A 26276-nucleotide genomic window follows, 5' to 3' on the forward strand; every position below is an offset into this window, starting at 1 on the left:
ATCCTGCTAAGAAATAAGACCCTGAGGGATTATTACTCTGTATATATTATTACTCCATAGACATTACTGTAGCTGTTTAGAAGTCAAAGCATCTAAAATTATTGGAAGTGATAAATTACCTCTTCTTAGTATTTTTAAATCCACCAGGTGCTCCTGTACCTAACAGAAAGTGCAGCTGCCATCTAACTTGCTTCCAACACAGCAATGCTCTCTCAGGTAACAGAGCTGAAGAAGCATTTCACTACTTGCCTAATATTTTGTGAGGTGGCTTGATTTAAGCCACATATTTCAAGCACATCCTCATTTCACAGTAGCAATGTCTGTGCTGTCTGTGGCAGTGATAATTTCCCATTTGACTTCTCCCAGTTCCACTTCTTCATGCACAACCTGCCTATGTATATGCACTCAGCAACAGTTAAGAATACGTGTTCTGCAGTACGCACAAGGCAGATTCCTCTAGTCCTTAAGAAACCAGCATGTTAGCATCTGGTTCTGATTAATGCTGTCTATGAGTAATGCCACGTTCACAATTCTGTCCTGCTCATGACTCAGACAGCAGCTGGAGTAAGTGTGCAAAGTACAGATGAAGCCAACTTTAGAGTTCAGTTAACAAGCAGGTTATCAAATGCCACAGGCTTGGTTTAGAGCCAGCAGCAGCACTCTACCTTGCCACGTGGACAAAGAGGAGGGCAAGAAAACATTTGCCTCATCTTCCTGTAGCAGCTGCCTGCTTGAATACATGTGTTTTGTGGTTTGCTTTTTTAAAAAATTACAAAGACCACAGATAAAGCAAAGGTTGGTATGCAGTGATACCGTGATAATTAGAGGAAAAACACAACCACATCATCCTGCACAGGAGTTGTTTCTTTGTAGGAACATCTGAAGAGGGTTAACATGTCTAATCTCAAAGTCTCATAGTGTTTGTACTGCTCAGCCAGAGAAGTAAAACAAGAAAGAGAGGTGTGGGAAAAAAAAAAAAAAAAAACACCTCCTCCTCCAGGCAGGGTCTGACTACTATAAAAAAGTCTTAACAAAACTGGAGCGTGTGAATTCAGGGTATAGTTTAGAATGAAGCATGTGAGAAGATACACTCCTTCAATGACTGAAAATGCTCCGCTTTCTCAGCACACAACATCTGAACACTGAGGGTTACAACAGCACTTTCTTGCACCATCTCTCACGTGCCAAAACTTTAGCAGCAGCCACCATGAGCCTGAATTTGTGAGCAAACAGGTCCAACACAGACCTTTGAGCACACTTTGAAATTAGGCTCCTTCTTGTCTTATGTGTTTCAGATTTCAAGACTGCTTTCTCTTAACATTTATAATTCTGCTCTGAACATTTTTCTGCCACGCCTGAATGATGAATTTATGTGCAATACATCACTGCTTCACAAATGCCTTGTTATGAGAGTTAAGGATATCTGTATAATTACAGGTTAAGGGACTGACACAAGCTCTGGATTTACAGCATTTTAAAGTGGGACACAGAGGAAGGACCTGACTCATATTGTCCACCTTCCCCTTACAAAAGGTTGCTAAGTGTGAAGCATGCACATAGACACACAAAACCTCATAGCTGACTACATGTCAGCTCAGAAGTTCAGCAACACCCCACACGAGTATGGATTTAGAAAAGAAACCACCAAACACTATGTCATATGCTACTATAGACAGGATTATTCAAACCATGTGAAGAAACTCACATATTCAAAAGAATAGCAAAAAAGAATCTTGCCCTTTTTGCCAAGGTTGCATTTTTTCCTAAAATCCTGGCAAACTAAACAGAGCCTTCAAGTCCAAGCACAAATACCATTATACAGTACTCAGGCTGTTTAGATGTTGTCTCAGTGTTACAGCAAATAATTAGGGCATAGGAAGATGGAGCAGAGGTAGGGGGAGTTTTCATTACGAGACAAGATTTCAAAACAGCAGCCTCTCTCTAAGTCTATATTGGTTGAGAAGTCCTCCTGACTACAACCTCCTTTCCCACAAGCCATGGCAAATAGGACTCATTCACACAAGTAACAGAGATAGAGGTTCAGATAGACTTAGATCTATGACCAATGACTTTCATTCAATCAGTACAAATTATAAACCAGACTCATTATTACCATACACATAGTAAATTTTCCTCTTGTCTAAGTCTGTGCTTCTGAAGGGTTGCAATATCATATTCTCACATGGATCAACGAAACCATGCAAGGAAAAGTTAAGTTGAACACAGAAGGACAAGTCAGCATTAGGTTGCTATATAACAGTAATTGCTTCATCGTATCATGGAAATGGTGATTTTGATCCATGTATTCCATTTTTTGGAACTGCGCCACAGATAGACTTGTATGATTTTGGAAACTACAAGTGATAATGAACAAGGAAAAAACACATTTTGTTTTTTTTAAACAGCTGACAGATGAGGAACATATACTATATTGCACGTAAATATCAAGTTTTTAGTGTCACAAAGCTTATTTTAGGAGGAGTTTACTGAGTTGAGCTGACTTGAATTGAAGTGTATGAGGCTTGGGAGGCTTGAAATTGAAAATTAACACAAGGAAGAAGCATTCAAATCCTCATACATAGGAAACTATCAGAAAAGTTGTAGTCTTATTTTTATTTCTGCAGCTAAACTTCTCCCCTCACTTGCCATGCCCTTTAACTCTTCTCCTGTTGGGGGTGGGGAAAAAGGAGAGGTACAGAAAAGTAGAAAGAATTAGAAAATAAAGTTGGTTTCCTGTTTTGAGCTTATGGACCCACCCATGTTTGATTAAGAGTTTAAGTCTAGGGTTTTGTTTTAGTTAGTTTGATTCCTTGATGAAACATGCAAAGCCTAATTAAGTCAAACATTTCTTATTGTAGTGTTTTGCATTAGGTAAATAAGAGTTGGGTTCTTTTTTCACTACTAAATACATGGAAAAAACATACTTACTGCTAGGAAGAGCATGCAGTACATGGAGAACGAAGAATGGCCAGAGTAAAATGATAGTCTGGAAGAAAAAACAACAGACATTTCATTATTTTTCCATGTTTGCCACAGTGATGGTATCTTACACAAGTGAACAGGAAAAAAAAGCAAACATCCCCATGCCATTTCAAGATTGCTGTCATGGCACAACAGACATCACTTGTGTCTGTCAGAAGCTTTTGACAAATAGCACTAGCCTCATTATTTCAATGCCAAGTTGATCTCAGCATCAGGCAGTAACCGCCTGTCCTTCAACTCAAGTTTGACCAGTAAGCAAGCATATCCCAAAACTAGAAACTGGGTGTATATTAGAGCAGAATAGTTGTTTAGCATTCCTAATAAATGTCAGAACAATGAGCCTGTAAATAAAACAATTAAATAAGTGTTTATCAGATAATCACAGTATGCATACGAGAATAAATAGCAGCGTAGTTACTGTGGGTCGCCATCAAGAGACAGCATTAAACTACACCTATTCAGATGTATACATCTGTGAAATGTAGTAGTTCATATAGACCATGATCATCTACCACTGAAGAGTAGGGAAGAAAGGCAGGAAGACAGTTCATCAGCCAGCCAAGTGCAAAAGATGACACCTAACCTTGTATTTGTAGAAACAGCTTTATACTTGGCTATTTACTTTAGGGAAGGCAACAGTGCCTCTGACTTTTAACAGCTTCTAGAAGGCCCAGGCTGAAAGGGACCAACAGCAGCAGTCCTGAGGACTCTGAGGAGTGCCTTCATCACCAACCTGCTTAGAGAAAAGCACAGAACACCAGATGCCTGACAGGACTGCTTTCCCTGAGACAAGGAATGCACAGAACAAAGCCCAGCCACTTCTTTGTCGAGGCAGCAAAATGCTAAGAGATTTCTGATCCAATCTTAAATAGGGAAATGAAGCTGTACTTCAGCTATCTTCTACACATTACAGAGAGCACCTTGTAGAGAAAATGTTTAAGTTATTTCACAGGTTATCTCACAGGTCTCAGCAAGGCTTCTGTGTAATTTAAGGGTGCTATGTTACACTGCTCACTTAAACCCTGACAAACAAGCACAGGTTAGTAGGAAGTTTTGTGGCTTCCCAGGCAGCTCCCTGTCACCTCCAGCAGGTGTCTCAGCTGGGCACTGCACTTGGGGCCTGAGCCAGGGATCAGTGGAAAATCCAAGTCAGTCAAGACATCTCTGCTCTTCCCATCAAGTAGTAACAATGTGCAGTAGGGTAATCGGGTTTACCACAGAAATACCACAAGGAAGGCAATAAAGCAATCTCACACACAAGTGAAACTCCAAACCTGCTTGATTAATTTGCATGCACAGCATTAAGAAAACCCATGTCAAGTGTTCTCTGTAGCTCTTGGTTTACATTTGACTATCAACAGCTTTCAAGTTATTCAAGAACAGCTGTTTTTGAGGTATTTCAAGCACTACCAACAGCTTTGTTTCAGAGAAACTGGAACAAACTCTAAAAAGATGAGCTTTGTACGTGTAGGTATCACAGATGTTTCCAATTCAGCTCTTCAGTATAAAAATTGACATCTTCAGATGTTTAAAATTAAAACAAACAAACAAAAAAAAACAGTAAGACTGCAATTTTGCTAGATAACCTTCCCCTACTCTAGTACTTCGTAAATCTTCTTCAGCTAAGATATCTGTATAGAACTCTGCTGTGAAAGCCAGTATGACAAGAACTTGGAAGAGTTCTATCTGTTGGCCACAACAACCAAGTACTCTTAAAGTGCCAATAATGAACTCCTAGATTCCATGCCAATATTTTATCCACCACCATTTATGTTATTGCTGTTGTCCCTAAGACCTTCTCCTGTAACTCCTGAGGGCAACACACTGCCAGCTGAAGGAATTCAGAAGGCTGCTGAACGAGAGAAATAATTTCTTACACTTATTTTTGAATCACTGTTTTAAATATGTTGCTGCCTACAGGCGTTTGTAGTTTTAGACCAACATAAGCACAGTGTAACATTAAGAATACCTTGTTCCAGGTTGAAGATTACAAAATTGTAAGTGCATTCTCATCAGACACAGATTAAATAAGCTGTACATGACTGAAAACTTAGTGCTTAGCACATGAAGTATTGCCAAAGATACAACTGGGACCAAATATTGATCCAATTTGTACATTGTGTAATCCCAGCGAAAGTTCTTTGGCAATACTGCTGTCCCTGGACTTGTTAAAAATATAACAAAAATTGTTAAAAGTCTTCACACTTTTCCATTGTTTCAGTTAAAATATTTTGAAAAGGTTTCATGACCATTCCTCAGCACATAAATACCTTCTCAAAGCCAGCAGAACATCCTGTCTACTGAACCAGCCAAGCTGCTTCACAGCCCAGGCCTTCTTGTGAGCTTACTGCAAGTGCTGGCTTGCCATGGGCCAGGAATTACAAGTAAATAGCAATTAAGAAATAAAAGTAATTAAAAAAAAAAATCAGCATTTACTAGTCCTAATAAGACCGAAGTATTAGAATTTTTGCAGATAAAAATCCTACAGGCAATCATGAAAAACTCTACTTTTGACTAATGAAGGATGACAAATTATCCCAGTAGCAATTAGCATCTCAGATTTCATAAGCATTCAAATGGTTTCATGGGTTCCCATGTCATGAAATAAAGTTGGTAAGTGTAAAGTTTTGTTTCAATTCTTTCACCACCAATAAGTTTTGTTTCAATTCTTTCACCACCAATAAGTCCAAAGTCAAAGGACCAGATCTGCAATCTATGCCTTCTACTCAGTATTTACCTCAACCAATTACTTAGAACACGAGGAGCAAAGCTTCATTTAATCAGGAGAAAGCAAAAGCTGTTTTTATTTGAGCAACTATTACTATTAAGATAGAAGAGCACCTTAAGAAGTAACGTCAAACCAATTTCACATATCAATTGATATCTAAAGCATTCTCAGTTTCTAATGGGTACAGTGCACATTGCTATCTAAAAAAGGTCTTAAAACAAGGTAGCTTAAGGGCTGGTTAGGTTTCCTGAAGTTTAGTTTTGCCACAGGTTTATGTATTATATGATAAAGATGAAATTAAAGATGCTGTACTTCCTAAAAATGATTACCATAGAAGTGGTTATGATTATCACTACAGTCTGCTACTGTAAGCCTACATTTTTAAAGATAACTTGAAAAAGTAAACAAAGTATGAGCAATTCCTGCAGGGAAGTAACTACAGTGAATACTGAACCATCCAATACTTTTATCCAGGATTTCTAATCACAGATAATCAAGACTGAGAAAGAACACCTTGTTGGTTTTGACATTTACAACAGTTTAATTCTGGTCTATTCCTTTTTGTGCATACAGGACAACTTAGTTAAGAGAATATGACCTATCTGAAGGCAGCAGTTCTTGAAGCATCTCAGCTAGACAGCAAACTTCACAGTATGTAAGCTTGCTGTCTGCAAGAGTCTGAATGGGAAGTGAAAAGCCTCGGTGAGGATGGATACTAGGAAAGAGCTAAATAAGTACAGTACTATGAAGTATTGAATAGTAAGAAACTAAAAGGAAGCTTTAGAAATGACCAAAAAAAAAACCTCCATATCTAAGAAGCAAGAATGTTTTGTGGTGCTATATAAAGGTAGTATAGATTTGAATAAAGAAATCTTCCCAAGGTAAGTACTGATTTATGGAATGATTCAATAACAGAAAAACAGAAGACCCAATATTATATCTACTTCCACATCAACACAAAACCAAACACTCCCTAAACTAGCTGGCAAACCATTTCTATCCTCAGGTTCTTCAGACTCTCCACATCTTGACTCAAAGCTTCTCCTGACATTTGTGCTACACATTTCATTGATCTGAAGTGGAACAAAACATCCAAGAGAACTGCAGGTCACCACGTCGATTCCAAATAAGCCAGACAACAGCACACTTGGCAGGGAAATATTCCTAGAATTTTAATGCACTGAGGACTTGGTTTAATAAAGCGATAGGCCTACACATACGTTGAAGTAGCACATTCTTTAAAAGCAATCAGTTCTGCACTCAGTGATCAACATGTTCTCACAGCACCCACTCTCTTCAAGAGTTACAGACTTGTGCAAAAACAACTTCCAAGGACATCAGCAGGGACATAAATCTTCAAGTACTTCAACTCAACACTCCATTGCAGAGAAAAGAATGATCAATTAAATGCATAGGCAAGTCATCTATTTAACAGTGTCCAAGCCTACTTAGAAGACAGAAATCCACTTTAAAAAAAGACAGTATTATTCACAATTTTGCCACTTTCTCCCTTCTTTGCCACAGGTTAAACCCAGACTGAAGTAAAAAGCCTTACACTCTGAGGGAAGAGTTGCCAGAATCTTTCTAGTTCAATAAGCCTTGCTTTAGCAATTTTACTGACAAAGGCATTTCTAAGTGTCTTCTGCTAACTGTCTTTTACAATCATAGCTGAGACAGGAATGCAGAGCCACTCAGCTCTGCTTTAAGTGATGGCAGATAATAAGCAAACTTTGCCAATACAGACAAAGCATGCCAGGAGAGTAAGCCTGCAAAAGAAGAAAAAAAAAAATGTGTAATCAACTGTCTTTGGAAAAAAAAAAAAAGCAGAACATCATCATGTTCTTACCTTACACAAATCAAAGTTTCTGCTTATCTCAATAACTATGCTCTGTATCCTGAGCTGCATCAAAAGAAGCGTGGCCAGCAAGCCAAGGGAGGTGCGCCTGCTTCTCGTCTCTGTGCTGGTGAGGCCTCACCTGGAGTACTGCATCTAGATGTGAAGTCCTCAGTGCAGGAGAGACATGGACCTGTTGGAGCATGTCCAGAGGAGAGCCACAAAAGTGATCCAAGGGATGGAACACCTCTCCTACAACAGACTGAGACAGCTGGGGATGTTCAGCCTGCAGAATAGAAGGCTCCAACGTGACCTGATAGCGGCCTTTCAATATCTAAAGTGGAGCTACAGGAAAGAAGGGGACAGACTCTTCAGCAGGGTCTGCGGTGACAGAGCAAGGGGAAATGGCTTCAAGCTCAAAGAGGGTATATTTAGTTAGATATAAGGAAAAAGGCTTTTACTTTAAGGATGGTGAGGCACTGGAACAAGTTGCCCAGTGATGTGGTGGATGCCCTGTCCCTGGAGACTTTCAAGGTGAGGCTGGATCAGGCCCTGGGCAACCTGATCTAGCTGTGCATATCAGTCTTCATTGCAGGGGAGTTGGACTAGATGGCCTTCAGAGAGGTCCCTTCCAACTCTAAGGAATCTACCAATTCTAACAACAACAAAAAACAACAGGTTCTAGGAAGAAATAAACAAGTTTTTGTTGTGGATTTTTTTTTTTTTCTAATTTGCAATTACTTTCCCCCCTTCTCCACCATTCTGTTGAAACAAACCCTGTACCACCACTAAGTAATTCCTCTTCTGTTAAGATTGACTGTGTCACTCAGTTTAACTCAACACACAACTGGAATGCTTTACTTTTCCCTATGCCTCTAGTTAGCATCCTCCAAAAAAACAACCACCAACACCAAAAACAGAAAACTAGAAAAAAAAATCAGGAACTTGTTTACTTTAACAGTAATACAGGAAAAAGTGAGAGCAAAAGCATCAGTGAGTGAGACTCAAACCAACAATTGGGTCTGGTTTGCGCTCTCACATGCATCAGATTATAGGCTTCTGTTTGTTCAATTAGCCCTATCTGCGCAGGTATCCACATACCTTCCTAAACCACAAGAGTGTTATCGTTTTACACTAAGGAAATGAGAAAGAAAAAAAAAGTAATCCCTGCTGAAGTTTGATTAATGCTCTCCTTTAAAACTAAGAGCTCTGGAAACTAAACATACAGAAAGCATGCAGAAGCTTCCCTTCCCATACTTTGTAATTCTCAACAACTAGGAGGCAGAGCAGCAAGAAAACAGTCAGCACTAAAGGCATTTCAGCTCCTGTAGTACTGCTTGAGCATTTGAGCGTTATTTAGTTATACACAACTGACGTTGTATCTTAAAGAAGTCTTTTCCTTCCTATATACTTCAGCTTGACTTAAGCTTCACAGGACAATGGATTTCTGTCCAGCATACGATGCTTGCATCAGTTGCCACAGCTAACCTCCAAAAAAAAAAAAAAATTCAGTATGTGCTGAACACAAACTAAAAATTTTGATGACAAATGAACTTAACTGTGACAATAAGCTACTGAACTAGCAGATAGAACTTTGTTGATTTTTTTTCTGGCTGACGTTTGTGAATTCTTAAGCTTCAAATACATTTAATATGTTTAATAAATCAGTTCAGTTTCACAGGAAGTGCAGTACTGTATCTTACATGACTAGACCAATAGATAGGAAGTAATCCTCTTTAAAGCTAAAATGTAGGCTCTGATCCACTGAATCACTGTGTGGCAAGAGTCACTGTATGCCCAGTTCAAATCTTAATACTAAAACCAGCAAGAACAGCTTTTTCTGAAAATTAAGTGGTGAAGAGTTGTACTTTCAGTTTTGATAGTGAATATTACCCATCACCGTATAGAAGGGCCACAATCTCATTAGGATGAAGGAAAAGGAAGATCAGACACTTGGATCCAGACTGCAAGAGTTTATTTTTCATATATGTTCATATCCCTATCACCAGCTAATTTCTATTACAGAGGCAGTTTGTTATCTAGATTAAGAACAGCCCCACATTCGCTGTAGCCCAGAAGCAGCTTCTAAAGGCTAAGAGGTTAATTCACTACCATATTCCAGCTTTTTCCTTCCGTGCAAACTTCTCATAAGCATCAATTGTGGGTGCCCTGATTTTCCGTTTCTTGGTATTATTTGGATAGGATTGGAAGTGCTCACAAATTAACCGTGTTATGTCTCAAATAACACCGATGACAAAAGGGAGAAGCTGAATCAAATGATTTATGGTGAAAAAGTATCAGGCATTCTATTCATCCCCTCTACAGCTTTGGTATCCAAGCTTCTGAAAAGATGCATGCCAGAAAGTTCTTAAGAAGTGAAAGCTACTGATTAGATTCTGATGAAAACGACTGAACATTTCAGTACAGTGTAACAGCTGATATGTTAAAAGCTCTGTTACAGAAGTAACCAGAATGAAATATACAGCGTACAAGTAGCGCTCTAGCAAACATGTAGTTAACAAGTTTGTACAAACTTTAGAGACATTTCTGATTCATTATGTTATTACAAACTGATTAGATAAGTAAACTATTTAGTTACACTTGAATGATTAAGCATGGTTTGGTTTGATTTTTGACAGAGCTTTTCAGTTTCCAAACAAAGCTTTTATGAAGTATTCCAGTATGAAGTTATTTTAGAACAAAGTAATGCTTCATCTTAGAAATACCCTCAATATCAAGAAAGAGAGAGCACAAAGAACATTTTTTTTACTGAAGACAGAATAATCTGAAGCAAGCATCCAGTCTTTTGGGCTAGGCTTAAAGAAATCCACAGCAAACCAGTTGCAAAGACTATCTAATGAAACAGGGAACACATTACTTATTTGCATTTTAATGAGTATTGTCTGATTCTTACTTTAGGAAAGTTTTTTCATTATGTAGAAGAAACAGCGTAAGAGTTTCCAACTTTATTTTGAATATCAATTAAACTGTGAAGCAGGTTAGCCCCGTGCCAGCTGTCTGACATGGGTACTTAGCTCCTGGGAACTGCTCTGTGCAATTTAACTAACTGCACTCACTGGCATGCATGTGCAGCACACCACCTGTAAAAGAGCTCAAACAGCCAGCTCTAAACAAAGAGAAAGTAAAATTCCTGGCAAATGATTACTCAAGGGCACCACCTTGGCAACTGTGCTGAAATAAATTATAAAGGTCAAAGCAGTCAGCTCTAATTTCCTAAAGACCTCTTTGAAGATTACATTTTGAGTTTGCAATAGCAGACTACACAGCTTGTTCCAAGAGCGGGCAGCAATATATCAACAGGAATAGGGAGCTGTTTTTTCCACAGACTTCTGAGTTCTGATATAAATCTATGCATTAGCGGTACAATCATTGTCACGAGCATTAACAGCTGTGCTATCTGTTACTACTAATGAAACTAAATGACAGATTGAAACTAGAGATTTTCAACTATCCAGTGGTAAAGTGAACTTCAAAGATAATGCTTCTTGCACACAAACATTTGAGGCAAACATAGTCCAGATTGCGCAGACTGCCTCTAAAGTAGCTTGCCTTGTGCAACATGGTTTGGTATCTACCACCTAAGGTTCAAAGGTTTTAGTTGTGTGTATATGTTTAGTGAGCAGACAAATAAACCAGCAAGGACAACTTCTTGGGCTTGCCTAGTCATCAGGTTCTCCTGGTCCTACAAACCCAGGACTCTGAACTTCTAGGCTCCAACCTACCACCATACTCAGATATCACTTAGATTTTTTTTTTCCCACTGACAAAAATATTTAGAAGTCAGTGTGTACAACACTGGGAGAAATCCACACTGCTCATTTCAAACGTAGTAAGCACCACATCCAAAAAAAAAAAAACTTGGGAGTAAACACAGGAAGCCAGAGCAAGTAGACTAAGAGCATTTTTGCACACACCCAGTATGATTACATGAAGGTGGGGGGAAATACTCCACACTGTGCAAGAAGGTGTGCAGATGGGAACTAGTTTAACCTGTCAAAGCAAGAGAATAAACCAACCAACTGTACTGCACACTGCAACCAAGTTTAGCATAGTTACAAGAGGTTGGCATTTGCAGTTTAAATGAACTTGAAGGTGTTAAGCATATCTTATGAATACTCATGCCAGTGCTGCCTCCCTCTCTCTGTATTCAACCATCCTGTTAAGGGGCAGTGTGAATTTCAAGGAAAAAATTAAAAATTGATTCTATTTGAAGTTTCCTAAAAAAATAATAATAATAATAAAGCAAGTTTTGAAAACCTACAGCATGTGCTCAGAATTGAAGCATGTACCATGATGGGTATTAACTCTAAGAAAAAAAGCAAGAGTCTTAACAGTAAAATCTTTTCAATACGTACTATACAACAAAAATATAGCAACAATTTTATGCAGAATCAGTAGATGTTGAAATATAACCATCATCTGCACCCATTTGCAGATCACCTGCAGTTGCAGTATCTTCTATTTGCTAAGAAGCAGAGGTTATGAAAGACATTGTATTTATGCACATGCATAATACATATACCATCTTACTTCTGAATCTGCAATCACAGTTAAAATTTTTGCTTAAAGGGCTAATCTGTCAAACGAATGTTTAGAATTACATTCTCATGTCCTTCTGTGCAATGAAGCTCAAATAACATTATGTTTATATACACAAAAATGTGTAAATACGTAAAATCTAAAAAACTTGAACCCAGAAGTCACCCAGATTTGAAATTCAATCCAGATTTTTCAGATGCAATCCACATGGTCAATAAATCCCGTTACAAAGGGACACATCTGGCAATTATGAAATCCAGTTTGGAAGAGATTTAATATGAAAACAAGACAAAACCCCTTAAACCCTATGTTTCTGCAAGAGACCAGAAACAAGACAACAATACTTAAATAGCAGAAGTTTTGAGAAACAAGACTCAGATACCTCCAAATCTACACCTTAATCGGAAGCTCAATAAATGAATAAAAGCTAACAGGTCAATGAGTTCAAGAAACTACATTATGCGTTGACCCTTCTCTTCTTACAATGCACCATAAGGTACAGCTGGAGACACAAAAGGAAAAGCAAAGTCATTAGAGTATCTCCAAGAGGAAGCCTGCTTCGACATTTGGAGGCCAATGATCAATGATTGGAGGTCAACGATTTCCTTTCCCTGGTCGCAGGAAATATGGAAAATTGTTAAGCCTGAAAAGAATACTTAATAAGGAATTTAATTTTATAAACAAAACATAAATCAAGATATCTCAGCACCCACTTGTCATACTGGACATAGGAACCCAGATGCACCATATGCAGAAGGGCTTCTTAGGGAACACCAGCAGTCTCAAGATCTGCTGGAAAGGCAATATGGCAGGTATAAGCAATTCAACAGCTTTTATTTTTTGACACTGTTGCTGGACAGGCCACACAGGAAAGGTGCTTTGCTGAATCTTATTCAGCAAGTATACTGAAACTGTTGGACACATCAGCAGTACTGCAGGCAGTGACCATGTGATGTTAAGATTTCAGAGATAAAATCATCACAGCATAAGAATCTTCCATCCCCTCGCATAAGAAAACAAATAGGAATTGAAAAAGATAATCTTGATTCAGCCAGCACTATCTGACTGAGTTCAGACCAAAAAAGCATGAGAGGTAGAAAAAGACTGCCCATCAAGGACAAGGATTGATGCATCACACAAACATGCTGCAAAGAACAGCCAACATAGGAGCTGAAATGCCTAGTCTATTCAACAGTAAAAGAAACTGAATGAAAGTAGCAAATGACAAGGATTCACACAACTCTATAAAGACAGAAGTCTACAGTATATTATGAATGGTAGAAGATTTCAGTTTTTATGAAAGCTGGCACGTTTGTTTTCTGAAGGGTTTCAAGATTTCACGTGAGATGTCACAAAAAATGTCATTCACAGTAACTACTGCACCAAAATACAGTATTAAAAATACAGAACTGCATTACCTTCATAACCCAGCTGCCAGTTCTCCGTAGTTCTGGAGTGCCTGAATTGATTCTTAAGCTTCTATACATTACATTGATTTGTCCCAGTTAATTCACTTTTGAGACTTGTGATCACTCATACAACAATCCAACTGACTACAATGAACATGTGAGGAAGTTAGAACAAACATCAGTTTTAATAGTTAGGAGCCCGTTGCTTTCCAACATAAGAAGTTGGTTGCCACATTAACAACACTGTTTCACAATCCCTATCAAGTTTTGATATTACAAGCTGACTTCTTTTGTAACTTCTACATTGTTTCAGGAGTGTTTTTTTTAAAAACAGAAAAATTAGGTAAGTATACTTTCTAATTTTAAGGTTCTAGGCAGATGCTATTTGCACTATATGTCCAAATGTAAATAGAATTTGCATTTCTTTCCTCCATAAGACTATTAGCGTCCCTGTGACATTACCCCGTGACATTTTTCAGGATACAGTGACTAGTAAAACCCATACTTCATATTACATCATTTGTTCTTAACACTCTGTAGATAAAGTTCAAATAGTCTCAGCTTCAGCAAAGCCTTCTGTAAAGGTCAGGTGTAGTGGGTTGTTCATGCTACCAAGTCTGCAACATGATGAATAGGAGTGACAGCATAATCCTCAATGAAATACTAAAAATATTTTAAGCTGTATGTAGCAGCTAATACACTGTTCAAGAACTAAAAATTATTCACAATTCTTCAGCACCTTAAATTTGTTCTGTCTTTGTTTGCATGTTTGTGCATCTTGATTCTGAGTTTATGGTGAGTTTTTCCTCAGTGTTCAACATACTCACTAAAAAGGTGAGGTTTTTTGGTTGTTCTGTTTTTTGTTTTGTTTTGTTTTGGTTTTTTTTTTTTTTTTTGAGGATGTTGAAGACTCATCCTGTAATTCATATGCTATAAGAAAATATAAGTTCTTTATGATCTTCCTCATAACTACACTAGATATTCAAGCTTACAAACTCATTTTGGACAAGTGGAACCAGCAAATACAGTAAAGTATACTTCAGAGAGGAACAGCAGAATATTTACAGCTCCTGCTGGTGAGTATCTGTGGTTTCTATTAACTCCTTCCAGTGCATGAACAATCTGCCACAGACTAGTTGGGGAAGTATGCCTTATAACTAACAAAGAATGGAGAAGTTATGTGTCCTTTCTGAATCCTCTATACCTACTCCTCTATTAGCAATTTGGGTAAATTACCAATCATCTCAAGGCCAGGTAAAAATAAGCTGTAGCAAGCCAGGAGATAAGGAATGAACTGAACAAGAAAGGAAGTTGTAGAAGGATCCATAGGTTTGAAAGCAGCAGAGACTGTTCACATACTTCCCCATTATCACGTTTATACCCCAGCACACCTACACCCACTCTACCGGGCCCTGCTTTGTTCACTTGAGAGTGAAAACAGCCATTTGGCAATTTGCTATCTTTACAAATACTAAAGAAAGTACCAGTAAGGCAGCCAAACAGTACAAATCTGTGTTTTGATATGAGAAGTATCATGTTGTCCTGTTACTGGTGTGAGTAATTAACAACTTGTTCCCTCCCCTCCTTTATTCACAGACATGAATACTCATCCTGGTATAGACTACTTTTCTAAAACATCAAAAACCACACAGTATGTCCAATAATGAACATATACAGTGTAGTATTCTTTTCCCCCGTGCAACTACATTTAAAAATATATACACATCTTACTCAATCACGTTAGGTAAAACTTTAACTAAAGAACATGTTGATATTTTGACATGCAGAAGAAAAATCAACTTCACAGGCCAAGTAACTCACTGAGTTACTCTCCGTAATCTTCCATCTGAATAAATATTAGAAGCTCTGCACATGACTAGTTGGAATTGAATGTAACAATACTTAAAAAAAACTTGAGAGCATATATTTTTTACATAAATAATTCATTCTAAAATTATTTGAAGTACTTCACACCAGTTTCTGTATCAAAACTAACTTAAATGCCAGAGAATGCCTGAAGAAAAGGTTCTCCTACAGACACGTATAAAGAAACACTAGTTACTAATACCCACACTCATTAACTTCAGAATTTCTAATTTAAATAGCTGTTTTCATGCATATTTTAGAGATCTGCAAGTATTCTATATTTTAATGTAATATATGTCAACTTCTATATGCAGATTTCAACAAGATATGAATGGTATTTACACTTGTATGCTTACTTTTCGTGATCCTCAGCTTAGTTTGACCAACAGTATTACTAGAAGTGCATGGGTACCACAGAAGTTGTTAAGGAGAAGCTAAAGCTACCGAATACTAAAACAACTGTTTTCAGAGTAAAACAAGATACCAAATTCAAGAATTAGCATAATCAAGTCTAGGTTAGAGTGTAAAAACTTCCCTTGAACTAACTAAAATCCACTGGCTACCTTAACCAATGCAGACAACCAAGCAGAAGAACGCTGCATTATCTTCATGCTATAACATACATATGTGCACAAATATATTTCAGGTGTATCTTTCCTCAAGGCCTCCTGCAATCTGGCAGGCTTCCAGAAGTTGTACTACCATTTCAAGCACATCTGATGTTTGCAACAAAACATGCGGTCTTTACAGAAAAAGATGCATCAGCCTGTCCTAATCACTAAGCTTCCAACCAGCTTGGGAGATGAGAAGAGAGAAAATAACAGTACAGCAAACACAGTTTAAGTACACTATAGATTTTTACTCTGGAAGTGGTTTTCTCACTGTCAGTTAAAAAAAAAGTAAATAAAGTTTAGATTTTTCCTGAGCACCAGACTCTGAACACAGACCAAGTTACTTGGGGCCCAGGAAACACACCCAGTTCATAACCTGTGATTTTCATACACAATGCACGTATCATCCCAAGACATTACCAAGTCAAGAAAGAGGTCTTAAAACCAAGTCTATAAGGTCAGTCAGACTCACCTTCCTTCATTAATTTTTGCTTTGTCTCCTTGGCATGGGATGTTCTCAATGTAACCCAGACTGCAGTTGATTTGTGTCCAGTCAGGCTGGCACACTGCAAGGAAGTGAGGACGCAGTCTGCCTATGGAGTACTTGGCAATGTCTGTCAGTGACTGGCTAGCAGCTGCTCCGAAAATGAAGGTTCCAATGGCTTTGTAAATAGTGGCTATGTAGTTATTTCTGACAAATGAGTTTGAGTGCAAATGGTTATAAAAGACCGAGAGAGTCTCTCCTAAGATTATCTGAAAGAGAAAGAAGGACAACAGTTAATTACTTAAAAAAAAAAATACTATTGTTAATAATCAAGCAGATCATTTCAGATTAAAGAAAATTGAGCAGCAGAATTTAAGTTCCCTAGGAGTTGATAGTAATCATTTCTAAAACTTTAGAACACATTATTATTTAAAATAATTTTTTTTTTTTTGCCCTACTGTACATCATGCCACACCTTATGAGCAAGTTAGATGGGTAAGCTGATTTTCAGAATAGTTGTTACAGCAAAGCTATCACTGGGTAACATTCATCCATACTGTTTGACACAGACCTGATGGAAAGTATTCTCTTCAGTTTTACATTCCATCCTACATTGACTTTTCATTACTTTAATTTTTGTTAAACAGAATTCTTCTGTCTTATCAAGTTTTTTCTTTTTTTTTTTGTGAAGCTAGAAACCATTCTGAAGGGTCCAAATTTGATTTCCAGGTGTGAAAGGCCAGTTATTTAAACAAAGTAACCTCCTAGTCCTCAAAAAAAAATGTTATCTTCAGGGGAGAAAAAGCTCACAAGTACAGAAAGACAGGGCTTTCAAAGGACTTTTCATCTTGCATGTTTGAAGTATATGTATCATGAACGTATTAAGTGTTGATAGGAAGGGAGATCTTTTCCTCTAACTTCTGCCTTTTGCAGAAAGCATGTTTCTCTTAGAATAGGTATATAAATCTTCAGCCCCACTGCTGATATTACTACTTCATCCAGAGAGGCTGCATATGAGTCAGCCAGCCCCATTTGATATAGAAGAGCCTATGTGTATAAAGTGACTTTCAAAAATCCTAAGGATTCGATGATAGCTCCATCTATCACTTACAAGAGTGACACAAACATGATACCAGAAATGCAGAGATTGTATGAATTAAAAGCTGTTCAAAAGGCATTGACACCTAAGCAAACAAAGTGGCTGTCAGTATCTCTGCACATGTAAAGCAGGCAGACAAGTTAATCAGGGTACAACACTAACAATTTTTTTGCATTCTGCAACCTACCAGAACATGGACTGAAACAGAAGAACACCAAAACAAGGACAAAAGCTGAAAACTCTACATTTCAAGCACAGAAGTCAGTATGCTCTTACAACAAATCTACCAATCCCAGAGAATACCCTCTTAATGAAGGAAACTGAAACAATGAATCCTATTAAAAGAACAAGGCTGAAAAGCTTAAAGAAAGCCTTTCATCTTAGTTGATATGACAGAAAGTGATATCACTACAGCTATTTCACTGGATTCATAGTATTCATCTTCAGTGGTCTGTAAAAGCACTGGGGATAAGACACTAACATTTGCTTTTAAGCATCTGACCTGATTTTCTGGCCAGACTGCTTTCATTTCACCACTAAAAGAAGAGCCCTAATGTTCTGAAGGTGGCTTCATTAGACAAGTGTGTATACAGACTCATATGGAGATTGGAGAAAAATCAAAGGAAATACATTCATTAAAAATTACTAAGTTCATTTAAGCCTTTTTCTGACTCAGACAGGCCCTCAGCTACAAGTGGCTGGTAGGAAAGTACTTTGCTCTAGTCTTCTCTTCTTTCTTACTTCCGTTTTAACCACTGATGAAATGAAATAAGCTAGATGGACCTCAGCTGTGACCAAGTATAGCTGCTCTTATGAAGTTCTGACTACCAGTGTGAGCAGAGTACAAGTAGTCCGACCATAAAAGGCAAGATCTTCCAGCACAGATCTCTTGCCAATTAACTGAACAGAAAACAGTGAAAAAAAGTTTGTTGTATTTCTTTTAACTTCTTGAACCACAGGCCTTTGGTTCTTACCATGAACCCTTACCACAACCCCCCCACTCACCCCCCCCCTCCCCCCCCCAAAAAAAAGAAAAAAAAAACCAAGGCAAGCCAGTTCTGGTTCCCAGTGCTCACATTTCTACAGATAAGGGAAAAATAAATCCCACCCAGGAGCACACAAGCTACATGCTGACATGTTGGAACTTAGATAAGAATCCCACTATAGAGTATTTATACAAGAGTCAGACTGCAATAGTATCCCTTGATTGTAACCTATTAGCCCAGAGAAGCACTTAGCCAATATTCTGCTTTACATTTAGCTGCATCTTTTCCTGCTTTAATTTAATAAATATACTTGGATACATTTTTATACACCTAAATACCTTATCTGGCTTGAAAGTTTCAGTTCTGCTCAAATTGTAGTGTGACCAACTCTGATGACAATCAGCACAAGGATACAATGAGCTGAGTATAAAAGCTTCCTGACAGATCTGGACTGTGATGCTGAAACCTCACCCGGAGGGCCACTGTGTGAATTTAGATGCAGTCACACAAGATATAAAACATGAAATGGTTAACTAGTGAGCTCCAGATTCACCCTCAACTGATGATGTGTTCATACCACTTTGGGCATAAACACCAATACTTCCCTCTTACACTTCTAGGAGCCCTTTCACTCAACCTAGCAGAAAGTTAAAAGCTATTTTCAACCAGGTTAAGGAATTCCAGTAGCTTATACAATTCAGACATGACATTGTAGGTGACGAAAGACTGCACTGTAAGTGGGACCTGCCTTTTTGTCAATAAGAAGCTATAATGTTGGCTCACCTGGCAGCGTACAATTAAATCTTGAGGGACAGAGTTAAAATATGCTTGTGTCAGTTCACCTAAGCTTGGAGTTGCAGACAAAGAGGGAGATCCTAAACTAAACCCTCAATCCAAAACCCCCTGCAATGGACACTAGCAGTTGCAGAGAGAATATTTCCAGTTCACTGATCCAATGTGAAAGAGGAAGGAAGAAGACAAGCTTATTTTCAACAGGAACTCAGCTGAATCAAATGAGGTACAGAATGAAAATAAACCCTGGCATTAACTCCAACATAGATGGACTCTGTGTGAAGGTGCAACTTGAGGAAAAAAATTCCCTGGTTACTCATCCTTTTTTTCTAGGGTTATGTTTGTTGTTCGTTCCGATTGAAGTCAGAATTTTGAGGGTTTTTATTATTAATTTACTCAAGAAGTTCATACTTGTGTTATTCTTCCACATATAGAAGAATTTACAATGACTGTGTAGCAGATAGGAAAGCTGACAAATATGTTATACGGAATTGTCTTCTGAAAAGAGCAGTTCCCAAAACAGGAATGCTTGAGACAGTCATTTAATGCACCTTTGTGTTATTTTTAATCAATAAAAAACTAATTTTCCTTATCTCAAACTATAGAATTAAGTAACTTAAAAATAAACAACTACTGCCAGTTCTACCATGTTCTTTTTCTGTTCTCCAATTCTATTTGTTTGGCTTCGAATAGCAAACATTTCTCAAATTATCTTTTTTTGGAACACCATTACTGCTGTGTTAATACCTAGTCGGAGGCATTATTTTGAAATTGAGAAATCTTACAGAATACAGTTTTAGAGATCTGTATTAACAGATTCCCCCTCCTTCCCGCCCCTCTGAAATCAAATGCAATGAAAAAAAGTTTAACTTACAACAATTATACTGAAAGGAACAAGTATTCCTGCTAACAACTTATAAGAAATGGTGTCCTCTTTGTATGGATACCGGATGGATTCATCACTACAGAAAACTCCTCTCTGGAAGGGGATACGTCTTGAATTGAGAATTGCAAAAGGCAAGCCAGCTAGCAAAAAGGAAAAAAATACATTACAAAAGCAACATTTAATCTCTAGTGATTATTACAGTCCCAAATATGCAAAAAGTGCATGAAGAGGAAGAGGCATGCAGCAAGTCAGAAGGTTATGCACTTTGCCCAATAACTGCCTTCTTTTTTTGCAGCTCCCAGGAAAGGCTGCTGAATCACACATACAGACATAAGGAAGGAGGATAGGATTTCTTTCACCTTCGCATTTGTGGCACATCAAGCATGAAAGCAGTCTGAAACCATGAATGAGTAAACAGTTCAGTGACAGCCACTGAGTTACTCAATTTGCTGCTACTGCCACAATTATGCACTATTCATTTATATTGCAATGAGCAACAGTTGTCCCTTTACTTCTTTTCTGGCCAGCCTGAGAAATTAGGAAAGCAGAAACTGCACTTCATAAAAGCAGAAAATGAGCGTTCCTCAGAGAGTGCAAGAGCAGAGGGAATTTTTAGGAAGAGGGGAAGGGTTGACTCCTTGTGCATACAAGAAGCCTCCTCACTTCATACACACACTGGGTAGGTCCAAGGAACAATGTGGTCACTGCACATGCCCAACAGCCTCAGGCTTGGAGATTTTATTCCTATCTTTCACAAAAGAAGTTTCTGACTCATCCCAAGCACAAGATGAAGATGAAGATGATGCAGATCAGGAGACCTGCAACACTAACTAAAACTGGTCATTTGAAAGCAAAGTTTACAAGCAGCTCAAAATAGAGCAGAAATTCCCACAAACAAGTAGAGTCACATTTTTTTAAGCCTGATCCTTCAGACTTGACACACAGACTCTGCAGGCGCTGCCTGTATAGGGATGAACAACCTCAGAAAGAAGTGATTGTATAGAAAAAAGAAGTGGGAGGCTACCAGGAACACTCAACAAAACAGTCTTTTTTAACTTAGGGATGTACAGCCTAGTGACAAAGTGCTTAATAGCACTTGCTCAGAATTCAGCAGTAACACATATAAAACACGTACCAGCTTAAAGAACATTTGCAGGGGAAAAATGTTCCTTATCTACCAATCTACCACTCTTATCACAAGGATTAAAAACAGCCTCCTTGCTGTCTGCCACAAGGATGCTGTTGTAGTCACATTTCCCCTGACAGAGGTTCTGAGACACAGTCCAGCTCTTCCTTTCCATATACACACCAACCACCCTCAAGTAAGTGTCCACAAACTAAAGTAAATATAGAAAGAAGAAAAGGAAAGAAGGCAGGGAAAAATAAAAGGATGGATTAAAAAAAAAAATAGCAATCAAGTAGTAAAAGAATTGAGTGGTAGGAGGTGCTGGGGCACATCAAGTTACATGGTCAGGTTTTACAAAAATAAAGACTTAGGATTCTTTTCAAAATCCTTTTCCCTTTTTAATCTCCACCAACAAAGTCCTCCAAACTAAGCCTGACTCCTGGGACAGGTACAGATGAGGAGTAATCCAAATACACCAGTGAGTTTCTTCAGATCTTGCTCTTCACATCATGTTGAAGAGACTGTTTTAAATAAATGCTTCACTTCAAAACCAGAAGAACAAACAAGCTAATGACTCACAAGATGAAAACTTCCTCAAAGTGATCCCTGATGAGTGTGACGCAGCACAGGACCATAGCTCAAGTAGTTCAGAGCTCCTGGTAGCACAGCAGGGATACTTGGGCACATCACAATCACTCAAACATGGCCTGTATTGCTACAATTACAAAATTCAATAGCATGCAGAACTTTCTGCTACTTCCAGGGAAGAAAAAACTTGCCACTGTGAAGAGGAGTTATTTCCAGTTCCATGCCAAAGAGACTATGATTGACCTAGTGCTGGAAGCCAGCCAGGCACACCAGTGGAGCAGAAAAAGGACAGAAGCACAAGTTAAGAGCTGAGCCAAGCCAAAGCCTCTCCAGAACACTGAACCATTCAGATACCCACCAGCAGAGAGCCCTGAGAGCTCAGCTGTGCTGTGTAGTGCAAATACAGCCTTTCTACCAGCGGAGGGGGGGGAAAACATGCTGTCCATTCATCCTAATAAGAACAAAATGCATTTGGAAGACACCACAGCCCAGCCCTCATTTTTTCCCCTCCCCCTGTGCTGGTGTTATGACAGCATACCTGTACATCATCAGCTGTTTGGTAATCAGCTACACTGTGACATGAGTGAACCTGCTGATTGTCAACATAACAAAGAATGATGGAATGAAAATTCTGGTTTTGCTCTGCATAATACAAAGATTTAATACTTCTTTAGATCTAAAAAGATGTAAAGATGTAAAGAAAAGGCTTATTTTCATACCCATGATTTTTACAGGTTTTTAGGTTAGATTCAATCACAATAAAGCCATTGCTCACAAAATTGAGTTCAGCCTAAAAACACAAATCACGGAATGGCTGAGGGACTTCTGGGTCCATGTGGTCCAACTCCTACTCAGGAAGGACACCCAGACCAGAGTGCCCAGGACCATGTCTGGATGGTTATCCAAACCCAACATCTCTACTCTCCTTGTCAGGTGTTGTCACTGGCACCAGGTAACCAGCTATGTATTACTCTTCTTAAAAGTATGCCTTATGATAAATAGCATCAAGATGACTTACTCCTCATTTCCTCCTATCCTGACCTCACAGTTTTTCATCAGCACAGAGAAGGCAAGCTTCCAGAGAGCTTGATTTGTATTTGTTTTATGTTTTGAAACTGCATTCTTCCTTGCAAAGAAGAGGTGCCTGAAATGTGTGCTCACTCTTCAGCAATACTGAGTTTATGCAGTAATTAGCCTGTAATTGCTTGCAGCATTATCCTATATTAAGACAATGTAAACAGAATAGTTAAGTGAACAACTCAAAGTTTGTGTTTGTTTTGCTTTTTAAGCAAGTAGGAACCAACTAAATTAAGTTAAAATGTCTTCTCTTCCATAATTTCATTTCCCTCACTTGAGTGGGTCAGATACATTTTCATCGGTTTAATGTTCCACTGTTTGAGTTTACTAGACTCCTCTTGGTCTAGCAAAATAAAAAGCACAGTTAAAGAACTTCTGTTTCACTCTAGCACTCAAACTTCTTTACAGACCAAAAAACCCACTGACCTTTCTGGATTTTAAGAAATTCAAGCAATATTACTGATACAAGAAACACAGCATCAACTATTACACAGTCACTAGCATCTTGCAGGTTCTGAGTTGACTACTGAAAAAACACAGTTTTAGGTATGAATGTACAGAATGAATTGTTCTAGACAGCTTTGAGGAAGCTCTTCTGTAGCTGAAGATCACTAAGTGTTTGCAAAAACTCCTATTCAGAACAAAAGTCTCCATTTCCAAAAGTCATATCCAGTAAAATTTAGGTAGGACAGAATAATTCCATTAAAGACAGTCTTAAAAGTTCTAGATATCTACTTGGAATTAATTTGAAGAGTTTTACAGTGTTAGAGAAGCTTATACAATTAGCTTCATAAAGTATTTAAGTTTCTTCCAGCCATATAGCTGATGTAAGAAGTGCTCTTGCTCTTAGCACATTCAGTACTGAAAGGATAACATTCCTCCATGAATACTTGAAGTAATTAAGTTTTAATTTTCATAAGAACAGTTTTTTAATGAGGTTACAATCAGATACAATCAGAAGATTCATCAGATTGATCAAACACAATTAAACTTAAACCTAGAGTCACACAACTACAATTATTATTTACTATTCATTCAGTCCAAGATAGTATTCCAGGCTAGGAACTATGATCATACTCATTGGTTGAAGTACCATCCAACATCAGTAGCTGCTCCCTCAACATGCTCCATACAGCATATTTAATATCTACTTTCTTGTTTTAAATACACGTGACTCATTTCACTGCTAGCTGGTTTTAAGGGGAAAAAAGCAAAGAAGCCAAATCAGAGGGACAACTATAGTTTCTGACAAGAAGAAAAGCAGCTCAATATTTGGGGTTTTGTTCTGTTTTTAAATGATGCAAGGTTTGATTTTTTTTAAATAGATCAAGAAATCCCCCAAAACCAAGCTCAATATCTAAATTCAAATCCTTTCAAAAGGCACATCTTAAGAACTTTTGCAGTGTAAGTATCTATCTCTCCCTCAAAGAGAACGTAAAGACAGAAAGCACATAGGCTTTCACAGATGCAAGCAAAACAAGTAACAGAAGTGAAATAAAAGCACTGAGAGAGGCAAGGCCTCTTAATATAAGAAGCACAAATTTAGCCCTACATTTGTGATAGACATTACTTATTTTACCCTGACAGATACCAGTTTCAGAGGATGGGAATGAGCTTTCGCTTTATGGCAGCAATTTCTGAAGTATGAAACCTGCAGCAGAGGACTAGAAATGATGGAAGATTAAGTGACACTGTCTTCATAACAGGATAGTCATTATTAAGATCAAGATCTTCACAAACAGAATCAAAGAACAAATGTTAAAAGGTATAGAGCTGTTATACTTCTTAGTCAGGAGATTGATTCACATAGAAGGTACAAAATTTGTTTCTTGAGGAGGAAGTAGTAGAGAGTCAACAGTGGATCACTGAGGTGGGGAGGGGATGGAAACACCTCTACTCTTCTTGCATACTTGTACATTGCCACACTATGTTAAAGAAAAAGCCCTGCTCTTTCTACAAATATCAGTTTTTCCTCAAACAAGCTATGATTTCAAAAGGAAAAGTCTGGCACATTAAAAAAAATACTAAAAAAATGAATTGGGTCCAAAGTTTCACATGAAAGTGAAATAATAATAATGATGAGTTATCTTTTAAGTATAAAGTAGAGATTGCAAAGGGTCATTAAAGGCTCTATATTAAATATTTCTCATACAATAACATCAAGAAGCATCTCTTATGTATACTTCATTTTCCAAGTCAATTGTAACATGGTGAGGAAAACACCTACAGGGAAGATGACAAAAGTTATGCTAAGAAGAATTATAAGGTTGGGAAAAGGTTACCAGTAGGGTAATCTCAGGGATCAAGTCAGATAGCTAGTGTTATGTAGTGTATAATTCATTAATAATTCTTGTTGACAATTCTTTGATATAGTGGAAGATCAAGGTCTTCCAGTTTTGTCTGAAAAACTACTCTAAGGACAAGGGAACACAAGGAGATTTGTGCAATAATCAGTTCAGAGTCATGCACATAGAGGTTAAATTACTCACATGTTGGAATGACAAGCTCCCAGAGCTCATCTAAGGAGGAAAAACTTTATTTCCTATGGCTGTTGTAACTCCTGTAATAGAGCACGTTAGTGCCTTTGGAAAACCTAATTAGCTAGCCAATAACAATTTTTTCCTGATACAGCATTCAAACAGTTTGCAAACATACTGTGTTTTAATTTATCTGTCTTACATGATGACAGATGGACTCCGAAAAAACATTCTTCATTATCTCAAAAACTAAAAAAGTTGGAACTTGCACAGTACAGTAGAACATGAGGGCTGTAAATCAGCTAACTACACGGGCAACAGATGCTAGTGGAAAAGAATAATGCTGACCAAAGAGCAAGAATTAAAGAACAATAAATACAAACAGCAATTGCAAGTATTCACTATAAGGTGAATATTCTGCAACAGTCTTTCAGACAGAATTGGATAGTAAAAATACAAGAACTTCACCTGATAAGATTAAGTGTTTCTTAGTTACGTCACATACTTGTCTTGTCCAATACAGTCTGACTCATCCAATCTAATGGATTAGACTTCCACTCAAGCTGTTAGAATTTCTGACTGATTGTATTTTTACTTTTCTGTAAATAACCTGTAGAAGCCTATTCTTCTCATGTTCCTAATTTCGATTAGGTTCCTGCATCCATGCATGAGCACTGGATAGCTATGGTCTTTCTCCAGAGAAAGGCAACAAAATTAAAAGGATTTGTCTCAGTCGGCTGAGACAAAGAACAAAGACAGCAAAACCACCAC

At 37.9% G+C, this 26276-nt stretch overlaps 1 protein-coding gene across 2 annotated transcripts in view; it reads right to left on the minus strand.

Moving 5' to 3' along the window:
• PLPP1 (phospholipid phosphatase 1) overlaps positions 1–26276 on the minus strand; it is a 55373-nt gene that overhangs the window by 11409 nt on the left and 17688 nt on the right. Inside the window, exons 2-4 of one of the 2 annotated variants that reach the window (XM_424730.8) lie at positions 20226–20377; positions 16463–16743; positions 2929–2986 (exon numbers count right to left, since the gene is read on the minus strand). In XM_424730.8, coding sequence (XP_424730.3) covers positions 2929–2986; positions 16463–16743; positions 20226–20377 — 491 coding nt within the window. The remainder of the gene's footprint in view (positions 1–2928; positions 2987–16462; positions 16744–20225; positions 20378–26276) is intronic. The other variant, XM_004937240.5, reaches the window with a different exon arrangement.

This window comes from Gallus gallus, chromosome Z (assembly GCF_016699485.2).
Source record: "Gallus gallus isolate bGalGal1 chromosome Z, bGalGal1.mat.broiler.GRCg7b, whole genome shotgun sequence".
NCBI lineage: Eukaryota > Metazoa > Chordata > Aves > Galliformes > Phasianidae > Gallus > Gallus gallus.